The sequence below is a fragment of the Ptychodera flava genome, chromosome 6 (assembly GCF_041260155.1).
Source record: "Ptychodera flava strain L36383 chromosome 6, AS_Pfla_20210202, whole genome shotgun sequence".
Taxonomy (NCBI): domain Eukaryota; kingdom Metazoa; phylum Hemichordata; class Enteropneusta; family Ptychoderidae; genus Ptychodera; species Ptychodera flava.
In genome coordinates this window covers 42851585-42864472 of record NC_091933.1, presented here as the reverse complement: position 1 = coordinate 42864472, position 12888 = coordinate 42851585, and the positions used below count along the sequence as shown (strand labels likewise).

General features: G+C 39.2%; 2 protein-coding genes across 6 annotated transcripts in view; one reads left to right on the top strand and one right to left on the bottom strand.

The window, feature by feature from the left end:
- The window catches only part of LOC139135890 (actin nucleation-promoting factor WASL-like), a 570409-nt gene that overhangs the window by 208905 nt on the left and 348616 nt on the right, over positions 1-12888 (bottom strand). The window lies entirely within an intron of this gene.
- LOC139135868 (E3 ubiquitin-protein ligase PDZRN3-B-like) overlaps positions 1-12888 on the top strand; it is a 103426-nt gene that overhangs the window by 839 nt on the left and 89699 nt on the right. For 2 of the 4 annotated variants that reach the window (XM_070703621.1, XM_070703619.1), the window contains exons 2-3: positions 786-866; positions 1667-1765. In XM_070703621.1, the coding sequence (XP_070559722.1) occupies positions 786-866; positions 1667-1765 (180 nt within the window). Of the gene's footprint in view, positions 1-782; positions 867-1666; positions 1766-12888 lie in introns of all 4 variants that reach the window. The other 2 variants (XM_070703620.1, XM_070703618.1) reach the window with 1 other exon arrangement.

Here is a 12888-nt window from a genome sequence, read left to right as displayed (position 1 = left end):
GTAGGTTATTTGCGAAGACAAATAAACAACACGTTAGGTTGTAGACGTCGGCCTAATAAAAGTGCTATAAAGATAATAATACATGTTAACAGTCTTCGGGAAGAAAAAAAAACGTGCGCCTTGGGGCAATATTTGTATGTATGGACGATGTCAGGGTAAACGTACTCTTTATTAGTGTTTACACCGTAAGTGGTGACTTGAGTCAGTTCCGACTTCCTGGAGACAATATCGAGGCTTTGCGATAATGTGTGTGCACGTGTGTAAATGCGAAGCTGATAAAAGATAAATAAACAGTAGATTTGATATCGAGAGGTAGAGAGCCCGGCGTTTTACTATTGTGATATTTACTGTGAGTCGTATAAATTCATTTACTGGGTGATTTACAGTGTCACCCATTTCTCCTTGAGAGAGAGGACAAAAATGCACACAAAACAGTGACCGGTGGCAAGTAATGATTCATTCATGCGTAAAGAAGAGAAAAAGTGTTTTCTCATAGTTATTCATGATGAATTGTACCTTACCCCCCGACAAATTACGGTGGAAAGGCATTCTTCATGCAATGTGGGCCGCGTGGATGGAGATAACAACGTCACTAAAGTCGGTCGGTCGAATGCATGTCTCTTCTGCGTGAGTGAATTTGCCCCGTAGCGGTCGCAAGAAACAATGTAAACTAAAACAGAAGTAAAACAACAAAAACAAAAATAAGAATGTTGTTGGTAGTGACACCGCGTCTAGTGTTGCCTGTTGTCATGTTTTTCTTCCTGTTATCCTCTCTAACATAGCAGCCTTGCGAAGAGACTCGATTGACTGTGATATTACAGAGGGAGAATGGCACTCTTGGCTTCAACATAATGGGTGGCACTAGGGTAAGTGTTAACATAACATTTGAAGGGATTCCCTTCGCCTTCTGCCTCAGTCTTTGAGCCAAGCATTGTTTACTTCTCTTGTCTCAGTGCAAATATAACTTCTTGTTTATTTGATCTTGGGCTATACTAATGAAATTTCCATTATCAAACACCGATCGTAAAGGCCCAATGAAAGTGTTAATTGGACTTCTATTCATATAGATTATCGCCAAATTTACCCCCTGCTCCCCTCTTTCCATGATACAGGGGTCTCGGACAACCACACCCCCTTTAGAGGAGTATCCTTACATATCCATAGCTCTCCCGCCAACATTTCGGGGAGAGTGAGTTTAAAAATCCAGCTGATAGCCTTGCTCCCTGTTACAGCCTTTATTTAGCAGTATTGTTGGTGTAGGTGCTTTGATGTCTTTGTCCCCTATGAATGCAGCAGTAATGAATGAAAAGCGGCATTGTTCATTTTTGTACAAAGCTTAACTTCCACCCATCTACCACTACCCCGCATGTCCATGATGTCGCCCTCCTTACCCTTTTTTTACTGCACTGTAATTAGTGTAAAGCGGAAAGAGAAAAAGGGGGCATGATAACCCCTCAATAAACCAGCTTTGTCTTGTTTTCTAGTGAGGTAATTTCTTTTAGTGAGCATGACCTGATGTCTGAGAGAAGACTTGTTCTCGTACACATCCTGGTGCAGTGAGCTGTCTTTACTGTGTTGTCCTGCAGCCAGCCTGGCTGACTGTCTTTGCTATGACTATCATGATCATACACTACAGACAGAAATATCATCTTTTTTTTATTGGCAGATTGATGGAGGACTACCAGAAGGTATTGTAGTGTCCAGAGTCACAGAAAACGGGCCAGCTGATACTGGAAATCTGAAAATAAATGATAGGATTATTCAGGTATAGACTTTTCACCCCATAATCATTATTATATATTATGATTTACATTGAGGCATATTCCCAATCATTTTTCACTGATTCATTCAATTCTAACGTATTTCAATTTCAGGTTGCTGGAGAAATATGATGATTAAATTTTTCTCTTGCATTATTCATAAGTTAGATTGATAGAGATATCATATAAGTCCTTGTTAAAGATGTTTCTGTTCTTCTGCAGTGATTTTCTTTGTAGTGTGGGATTGCTAAAATAGCCGGTTTTTCTATGTTTATGAAACTGAATTCAGTGTGAAGGAATTACATGAACTGGTGGGAACTCCCTTTTGCTGAGAATTCTTTCATTCTGTGTTGAATGTTACAACATATTGAGACAGCCTTCGCCTGCATAGGACTTCTGTGTTTATTGTGATGCAAGGATAACTGGCCCAAATGAAAGAGGACTTTGCATTGAGAAACTGTTCTTTGAGATCTAGTCAGGATTTGTCGTGCCTGTGTGACCCTGGGTCTTTGTGGAGCCTCCTCTTGTTTTTCCCTTTTCACGTCATGACATCAGATTATTTATTTAAACACCTTGGAAGCTAGTTATTGACAAACACTGAACACTTGATGTTAGTGAGCTGAGGGCTGGGTCAAAGGCCCCTCTTCAGATCTGTAAGCTGAGTGGCTTGGTTTCTTTCCACCATCTTTTGTAGCAGTTCATTACACGTTTTCATGAGGCATAACCAGTTAAATAGCGGCAGGTTCCAGATCCAACAATACTACCCCTGTGTGTAGATTCAGTTGAATTCGCCTGGCCACATCCAAAGCTGAATCATGAGATGAGAGGAATTAGCAGCACATTCACCTGGTGTGCGGTGCCCATTGCAATCACATCTGGCCAATAAAACTCAAATTGTTTCCTATTTTATTCACAGTGTTGGCTCACTGACAGCGTTGTATCCGCTAGCCATCTGTTTCTCCCTTTGTTTCATGGTGGGTTTAAATGTTCCAAAACATGTTTTTCATTGAAGAAAATTTTGTTTTTGACGCAAAAAAAGACCCGCAAATATGTGAACTCTACCAGATTTTGTAATTGAATATTTGTGTTTCTGGAAATCAACATCGGAAGCTATGGAGCAGATTGGGTTGGGTTTCAGGCGTAATACTATAGGAGATGCTTGTTAGTGCAACACACCACTGAGAGCTTTTTGGCCATCAAGCCCACCTTATAAGAATACGGTTGAGGACTTCCAAATGTGCCTTCCTTACAATGAGGCACCCTGCCAAATGTCCTCTAAGCAATGTGTGGCCGGAAAGGCAGTCTCAAATTTGTACTTATTTTTCAGCTGCTGTTGTGGTATTGAAAATTATTGTGAGAGGAAATCTACAATGCTTGGAATTTAAGTTTCTTGTGTTCCTGAACAAAATACTGTTTTTGGCTGATAGTATTTTGTTAAATAGAGATGTTTTCTTCCATTAAACAACACTTCCTGTTCAAATTGGTAAAAAGAAAAAAATGGGACAAATGTTCCGCATAATTGAGAAAATATTTAGTGGACAAGTAAAAAATACCAACTTGAACATATGAAGTAAACAGGGAGCTTAAGTTGCAGCTGTGAAATTTGACAAACACTCGTTTATTTTTTCAAGTGTGACTAGTAAGTGTATTTGATGAACTTGTTTAACTCCCTCAAAAAATGTTTACAAGTGAGATGATAACTGAATAGGATCCATAAAAGGAAAGTTCTTGGCTGAACTAACTTGGGAGCAATGGTCATTGGAAGACAAAGAATAAAAACAGGCAAGGTCAGAATATTGGAGGCTGGTGAAGAATGGCAAGAAAGCTGTGGAGGCAACACAGTATGTTGTTCGTAAGCGATCGTCAGTGTATTTTGTATGGCTTGAGGCCACAAAGGCAGACTGACTCATTAATTTGAAGTTAATGATATAGACTGTATGCTAGAGAAAGCAGATATTCCAGTATTGGTCTAATTACTAGGTTAGTTCGATGCCTTTGTGTCTGGTCCTGCTGCACTGGCCCACTGTGCTGTTTCCTTTCTCTTTTTAGGATTTCAGAGTAGCCGGTGCTCTTTGACTTTCACTGATTTGTGGTTTGTGGGCATTTCACGTATATAACTCAATCTCTGCTAAGATTGGGAGGAAACGACAGAGAGGGGGAGTGAAACACATCTCGGAAATGCAAGTGTTCTGTCATGCAAATGAGTTGAATGATAGGGTATGTTAATGATTTAGCTGTAACATCCCGTGGAGACTGCATCAATATTCTTCTGTTATCGTACCCTAGGAGGGACACACTGCCAAAATAGTGCCGTCAGTGGAATCAGGCTTTGATCTTTACCGCTTGATCAAGTCCAACAAAACACTGCATGTACTCTTGTTGACTTCCATTCACCCGCACACAATATACTCCGTGTCTAGTTATTGTTTTTGTGGCATGGGGAAGCTGCTTTGTATCTGTATGAATGGTGAGTTAGAGCAAAGAGAACACAAAGTGGAAAGGCAACTTTTCTGGAAGAGCTGCATGGTGAAAATGTATCAAGCAATTTGGTGTTTCACACTGATTGCAATAGTGTTCCAGAGAGGCTCTATCCTTTGAGTACAAGGATGCAGTGGTTTTACTCTGTGTTATTGTTTGAGGTGATAACGCCACTGTAGTTGTAATTCCAGATCAATATTTCTCAGACACGTACACTTTGTAAGTCTGTGCACTCATGCAGCAATAACTTCCAACAATCAATCGCTGCATTGCTCTAAAATGGTTCCGTTTGTTGGTTACGATGTCCGGCGACTGCCACAACTATTCACTGCCTGTGCCCCTGCAGACAAGGTGAACCAGAATTTATGACAGATGAGAGTGTTCGTCTCTCACAGCCAGCATTTTGTCTGTAGTTCAAAGGTCTATTGAGAGCCATTTACCACTGACGGAAGAAGGCAGCCTCCAAAGGGTGAATACTCAGGGAATGAAATTTATGTAATTGATAGAAAAGAGGATATATTGTCTAAACTCAGTCTCAGCTGCATGTACTGTGAATAGAACTGCTGTGAGGACAACCAACTGATAGAAAATCATAGAAAATTTTGCCCTCGGGGCTGTGCTGTATCTAGTAGGCAGTCTACGTACCCATTAAGGGAAGAATATTTGTATGTGCGGTATCAAATTCTCCTGAATGCGAAAAGAATATTGTTATTTTACAAAAAGATAGAAGTTCCCATTACTTCTCAAGAGGGAATTAGCTTGAATTGTCTGTAGATGGAACTAAAATGAGAGAAAATTATTCGTTAAAGTGTAACAGGAGCTGTGTAAATGCTGAGTGCAGGTAAAAGTACGATGGGCAGGCACAGTCTGGGGTTTTGTTCAATGGCTTTTATACATGCTAACCCCAGTGGGTTACAGTTGTGAAAAACTGACTGAGCTGAATCTAGCTTTGGGAATTGCTGTACCCAAGTCATAATTGAATTGGTCTTATCAGGGAAGCTGCAGACAAAAAGGAAAAAAAATAAGAAAAGAAAGAAAGAGAAAGATTGTTTGAACAAAAGGTGAAGTTGGTGTAAGCTTCTATTTCTGTTAAAAAAATCTGGTCTATTGGGGTGGGAAAATTCAAAAGATAAGGCCTACAATTTTGTGCATAAGTCAGGTCATACATAGGATAAAAAGATTCATCAAATTCCTCTCATTTAGATTCCAGAGATGGCAGAAATTCTAACCCAGTTATAGGAGATTAGGCCAGTGTAACTGCATTTGTGTGAATGTTATGTTTGTAAAGACAGTCCACAGACAATCAATAGCCAAAAGTATGTTTCCCTGCATTGTATCATACATTGTGAGGGATCTTGACTGTTGCTCAAACAGAAGCACTTTCCCATTAGACAATATTTATTTATGGTGTTGGATTCTCAGAGGTTTTGGGCATGGGCTGAGAAAGGAATTCTCTTGAAATCAGAGATAATGAGAGACTGACAGACCCAGAGCAGTGTGCAGAATACCCTTTAATTGATTATGTGGTAATTAAGACTAATTAATCGGTTGAATTCACCCTGGAACATGAGTGTGTAACAAAACAGCAAACTCCCAATAGAGGGCAGCCAATGAACCTCCTCATGGTGTTTTGGGGGGCAGAGAGTTTTTTTTTGGATCAAATAAGTGGACATGGTGTGACATCAGTCAACAAAGGAGACAGACTCTCTATAATTCTGGCATGGCTGATGACAATACATTGGGTGACAGAGGACTGCAGTAATGAGTACTTATTTCAAGTAATTCATCCTCCATTTGGTAATGCTCAAGCCTCCAGGGAGTATGGCATTCTAGAATTACAGTTGTAGTCTGCGCCCAATAAGGGGCATAGAGAAGTCTGGACTCACACTAGTGCTGGCTGACTCGTTACATTCAAGGAAGATCTTGATACATAAAGCCCCTTTGCCTTACAAAACCAACTTAAGAGTGTTGTATTTTACTAGCCCTACTGAGTTTGTGCATTAGCACAATTAAGGCTGCCATTGATGCATTGTGCAGTGCGTTAGCCTGGCTGAGTAAAGATAATACACTAGTCCCTTCTTAAATACCGAGGGCTTGAGAGCAATTTGGCTTTACTTGCAGTATTTAGAATGAGCCAAGGTTTGTCGCCCAGGTTGTACATCAGCTGTAACAGATGCTGAGACAAAAGAAATCAGTTTTGATCAGGAGCTGTAATTTGTTAACATGCTGATGAAGAGACTGGTAGAAGTAGGATGCTGGTGATGAATTACCAGTGCCTCAGGCCAGAGTCAACGGTTTCATTTCATGCTGTCTTCTGCACATAATACTGTCATTAATGTATAGATGCCTGAAACATTTCCCCTCAAACTAGGGGCCTTTGAATAACCAGAAATTGCATTGGCAGCAGCTATGTTTTTGCTGTTTATATGCATCTGTCATGGTTGCAAGACTGGAAATCAAGAAAGGTCAGCTATGACAACCTTGTGTTAGGAGTGTGGACATGTTTTGCACAGATTGTAGATCTTCCATGTTTTCTGAGGGTTGAGTTTTTCATCTGTTTTGTGTTTTCATTTTGGAAAGTGTAGAGGGTTGATTTTGCAAATGTGAGTTCCATTGTTTGCAGTCCAGTTCTCATCATAATGACCAGTTTACTCAGCTTGTTCTGCCAGGAATCAATCATGATGCTCTTGAGAATCTTTGTCCGGGCAAAATCCTGCAATCAAGAAAGTGATACGCTTCTCTTCCAGTCAACATATGGACGAAATATGTGGAAAGGTTTCGTACACATCTTTTTATTGCTGAAGATGGTTGATAATTTTGCCGCAGGGCTGTGATAATGATTTGATTCTATTGTCTGCATTCTGATTGAGTCAGGGGATTTTGGATAACAAGATGAAAACCACCCAAGCCTTTACTATCATTAGTGATTAATGGATTCAAAGTTATCTCACACAGTAGCTTCCAACTTTTGTTAATTCAGTTTTTAGATCCATAAATGGCAAGGTCAAAGGTCATTGTTCTCTCTATCTCTTTCACTTTCATCTTTTGGAAATTAGTTGTTTGAAAGTATGACACATATTCCATAACTAATTTTGACCCACTTCTTGATGTCAATGTCAATCATCGATGTTTTATTAGCCTTGTCTTGCATTGGTTTGTCATTAAATTTTCGTATTTTTGTCACACTTATAAAAACATTTGACCATTTCATGGAAACATTTCAACATATTTCCACATTTCAAAATTAGGTGTTTTGATCTTCCAGAAAAGAGGAGATAGGGCAGAGAAAAGATGTGTTTTGTATTAGTGTTGATGAACAACTAGATTTGCAGACTTAAAGATTTCTGGTTTACTAAACTCGTTGATTGACAGAAAAATCTGTAGCTGATAGGGGAGATAGTGTTAAAGGTCTGCCTGTGTATGGCAGTAGGCAGTGAACAGTAGCATGCTCATGCATAGTTGGCAAATTTACACATCTTTTCTGTTTTTTTCCTGTTTTTTAACCCTAACCTCAACTCGCAGGCAGCCAAGGATGAAATGGTACCTTTGAGTTTGTGATAGATTGTTTAAGGTGGGGATCTACCTCAGACAGGGTTAATAAATATGTCACATTACTGTGAAGAAATGTGGCCTGATTGCTGTCGGTGAAGGCCGTTGTTAAGCGCTGACCACTGAATGGCATCTTGAGATCACAATCAGGACAGAACTTAACTGTGGTTGTACTCAAATGGACCATGAACTTGTAGATTTTGTTGTTGTTGAGTGAGCAGTCCTGACTGACAAAACCAACGGTGAAGTCTCGGTAGTCCTTGTTTTAACCAGCCAGTTTATTGTTCCCAAGTTTTGCCTTTTGAACGACAAAGTGAAGAGTACGGTTCAGGTACACTCAAAGACTGAAAATTTCTCTCTGTGTCTGAAACTTTTGATGAAAGCCATGAAAAGGTAAACATCATCTATGAAAATTCTTCATAACAAAGTAGAGGTATTTCGCTGTAGGCTAAAAACATTACCAGGCAAAAAAAAATGTGCAGACTGTATGTCTGCATCTAGTGTTCCAGTAGTCAGTCTTGTTGATGGGTCAGTAGCTTCACTAAGAATATGCAAATATTGCGACAGCGAGTGTCTTTTTGACTCTAAAAGTACCAACACATGATTTGGCAGTCTGTTTTCGTAATGAGTGAAGCAACCCAGCTATCTCCTGGTGCTTGCCGTTAAACTGTGCGTATGATATGGCAGGCAGCATCACCTGCTATGTTTTGTGTGGCAGGTATGATTGAAGATGTTGCATTGTAACGCTGTACGATCTAACACCCTAGCAACTTCTACTTCACCTGTATCAAACATTTACTGGGAGTCAAGATTGTGTCAGAATCCTGATCTATGTGTATGTATTCTCTTCAGAGCCTGTTGTGTTATTGTTTCAGAAAAAATGACTGGTGGGGAGGGAGGGAGGGAGGGAGGGAGGGGGACAACTTGATTGGGTTCAATGAGCAGGAAATCAATGCAGCCAGTCTTCTGACCCAGGTCACAGCTTCTTATCCTCTTATCTTTTTATGTTCCCCTAAAACAGTACTGTACATGCAAGAAAGGAACCTCATAAAAATCTGACATCCCTGTCCATCGAGGGACTTGACTGTATTGCCAGCCATGGCCCACAGCAAGGATTAATGCTTCCTTACACCAAACAGATTGTGTATAAAGAATTAAGTGTTCAAAATGGTGCTCCGTCCCCGGGGGAAGGGAATAGCTCACTTGTTTTCAAAAACTGATAAATAGAAAAGTTGTTGGGGCTTTTGAGTTGGCTGGGCGATTTTTGAGATGTATTAGTAATACAATAAACAGAGCATGTGTGTGGCAGAGTGTGCCCTAACAAATGCAACAGTAAATAAAACAAAGGGGAGCTTTGGCGTTGCCGTGATGCTGTGGAGGTGGGTTACGGTTATAGGGCATTCAATGGGTGGTCATATCTCTTGGCATGTCTTGGCCATACCATACATCTGTTCTACTGATACAGTGTATATAGTTCATAGCTGGCAGTTGCCACAGTGCCGGTCTCCACACACAAATTTCAGAGTGAAGTTTGTGCTGACTGGAGTTGACACTGTGGAATGGTATTTTGTGAATGAATTATCAGCAAATTATTGGCAAATGCTTCCATCAGGCGCATGTACATTTTGAGTCAACTTTTCTGACAAGTTGTTGGAGCTGACTATCATTATCAATTACACTAAAGGCAGGTATTGATGACAGTCATTATTCCCTACCACTCCACAACATTACATAGCATGTCAGAGTGATGGGTCTACATTAACAGCACAGCTATGCAAAATATTTACCTTACATGCTAGTTGATCTTTATATGCTTTCTTAGTACTAGAGAAGGATTTCTGAGATATCTAAGTTGCTATCTTGATGTACTTGATTGGCTTTACTGTCGCATAGCTGGGACCAAGTTGCATTTGTGCAGAAAGCCTGGCTAATAATAAGGTTCCTCCTAGCTCAGACATGTTTTATTAGTTTTCATGTTTTATGAGTTTTAAAGGAAGATGCAGTCTCACACCACGTACTTGTAAAATGACTACTTGTGACTGTGTGACACAGGAAACCCAAAGTCCCACATTGTTCTATTGTTTCAGTATCTGATCTAGGGCAATGAAGCATTTGTACTGCAATGACGTTGATCTGGATTATTTGCTGTCAAAGCTGTCAGAAATCTCAGCAGTGGGGAAACTTTGTAAATCGGTGCAGTGTCTCATGGGAAAAATTTAAAGTACAACAGAGTAGATTAATAGATAATCATGCAATCATTAATTGTCATGGGAGACTTGTTTCTGAATTATGAATATTTGATTAGGGATCCTATCTGTCAGCAGTTAGTATGTAATTATTATTCTGTCTAGTGGGTCAGAATAAAAGATCTTTGTGACATTGTGATAACCAGTAGTAATTTGTAATTATTATTGACCAGTCTTTTGTATTTTGTATTTTGTTGAAGTGTATGGATGATCAGTGATGTTCCTTGCCTCAGTGGCTGTAGTTTTTTTTTATTGTTTACTGACGCAAATTTTTTTTAATTTTAGCATTAATTTCAAATGTTCGAATCATTGTTGTAAAATTTGATTGCAAAACAACATAAAATGTTTATGCTGTTGATTTTCAATTCTTTAAAGATTCTGAACATTTTTATTTTAAATCACAGTGAGTTTACTGCCCTTGAAAAATGTCTATATGCCAATGTCTTATTTTTATCATTAATTTCATCTCGGCTTGACAAATCTATGTTTTCATCCAGTTTAACGTAGGTATCAGTAATTGACGAGGTAATCAATGATTTTCCATTTACTGATTTTATTCTCTTAAATTACAAGAATGAGACAGGAAAAGATGAAATGACAGGAGTTTGTAATGTTCAACAGAACATGTAACTGTTGTGGGATCCATTCAATTTGTTGTAATGCATACCATCGAAAATTATAGACAAAGGTCAAACCACAGAATTAAGGCAGAAAGGAACGCTGAAAACATAAATGCTTTTATGAGCATGTTAAATTCCTCAATTTATATAAATAGGACATAGCAAGTGTATTGAAGTTGAAAATACTCGTTGATTGAGGATACATATCCTACCAGCAAGAGTTCATTCAAATAAACTCGTGAGAAGTGGCGAATCATATGCCAGGGCCTACCAACTGAGATATTTCTCATATGTTGTACTCCCCGCAGCATTTCATAATCACACTCATTCAGATAAAACTTGATGCAGTTGTTTTGAGATCACATTCCGTAATGGCTTTGCAGAGGAACATGAAAAAAAGGTTGATGCTTGTCATCTGTGGATGTAGTGTGGTAGTATGGTCAGAGAGAACCAGTGCTGATAATTTGATCAATTTTTTTGTGTTCAAGGCACCCTCAGAATAATATCTCTGTGAAAAATGTTCAGGTGCAGACAGTAAATTGAAAATTCCACTCACAAATATTGAATATTTAGTCCCATAATGTGTTTGATGATTACATATTTGTTGGAGTAATGTACAATACCAATTATAAATTAATTCAATACAAGTAATCAAATTTTGTGCACAAAAGGCTTAGAGGGAAGGCTGCATCGCTAAATGACAGTTTTCATCTAGGGCCCAGGCAGAAATTAAAGAGGAGAGAATGTTGAATGGGAATGAAATCAAGGCTTGCTCTTGGCAGGGTTTTGACACGTTTTCTCATGTATCAATTTCACCACATGTCTCCTCGAACTATGGCTGGCTGGTCGGTAGCTTGGAGTTTTAGTGAAAGCTCTGCTGATGAAGTGTACTTTCTGGTTCATGCAAATTTGAATAGATGCCGATTCTGGAGTTCCGGGCAATATATCTGTAAAAATTTGATTCAGTTATAGGAAGCATAAACAAACAATTGTAGAAATGATATTTCACTGGATTTAAGCACCTTTAATTCTTAGAGGGAAAATTTTTTTTTCTGTGTCATTAAACTCCATGTAGTTGGTGTACAATTCCATGAAACATTCTTTTGTCAAATTTAATGGTAACTTTGATTATTTAAAAGATTATATGCCTTTTGCCGAGTTGATGACAAAGTGAACAATAATCCATTGATGGAAAATGGAAAGGAAATGCTCTGATGGGTAAAGTGTGCTGCTCCATTCATTTGTTTGCCATATGTCCAATATTCTGAAAGGTTCTTGATACAAGAGCTAGCATATTAGCCATCAACTGATTTATATTGAAAATGTTCATACATTTCACCCATGCCAGTTTGAGAGACAAAAAAGCAATCAATACTCCCAGTATACATTGAGGGAGAGTCAATGGACTGCATATAGAGACATGCCGTCTACAGATTGTTCCTGTAGGCTGGGTCAGACAAGTCGTTCACTGAAATTGGCACTAGTCTGGTTTTGCGATAACGTACATGAAAATATAATGGTTACAAATTCATTTGCTTTGTAGAAATCAAGCTTTCAACATGGCACTTCACTTTACAACACTAATGTGATAAGAGAGGCTTCTTTTTTTTTCAACCTCCCGGGGATTCTACTACCACGGCAGTCATCTTTTGGAAACAGTTGCTAGGCAACCTGATGTTGAGATGGAGGGAGGAAGCTGTTAAGGCAGTGATGTCATCCATGCCACCAAGAGTATTACATCACTAGAGTTAGCGCTGTTGATGTCGTCCTCAGTGCTCTTTCCCAACCGTTTGTTTGCTCACGTCACAATCACAGTCGCTGAAAGGCCCGCCTCAAATAATAATCATGAACACCCAGTGATGACACAGTTATTCCCCTCCTTTCAACAACTCACATTCTCACATCAACAGCGTGGTTATTTCTCCTTTTAGCAGGAAACTTTGCTGATGTTATGCCATGCTAGAAACCTGCTAGGCTGCATCTTGAACATTTTGATTGGCTGATTAACTGAAAATAGGATTATATCCAGATTGGAAGTTTCTGCCCTCCATTGTGTCAAGTCTGGTGACCTTGACATGATGCTTCCCCAAGTCAGTGATATCAAAGTTGGACTATTTTTGGTTGAATTAATGTAATCTATCGATGAAGCTGCAAAACATGTTCTTTAGTCCTCTTAGTGATAGCTACTTGTATATACTGTTGACCTCTTCATGATAGGCTGACAGCTTGCTTCTC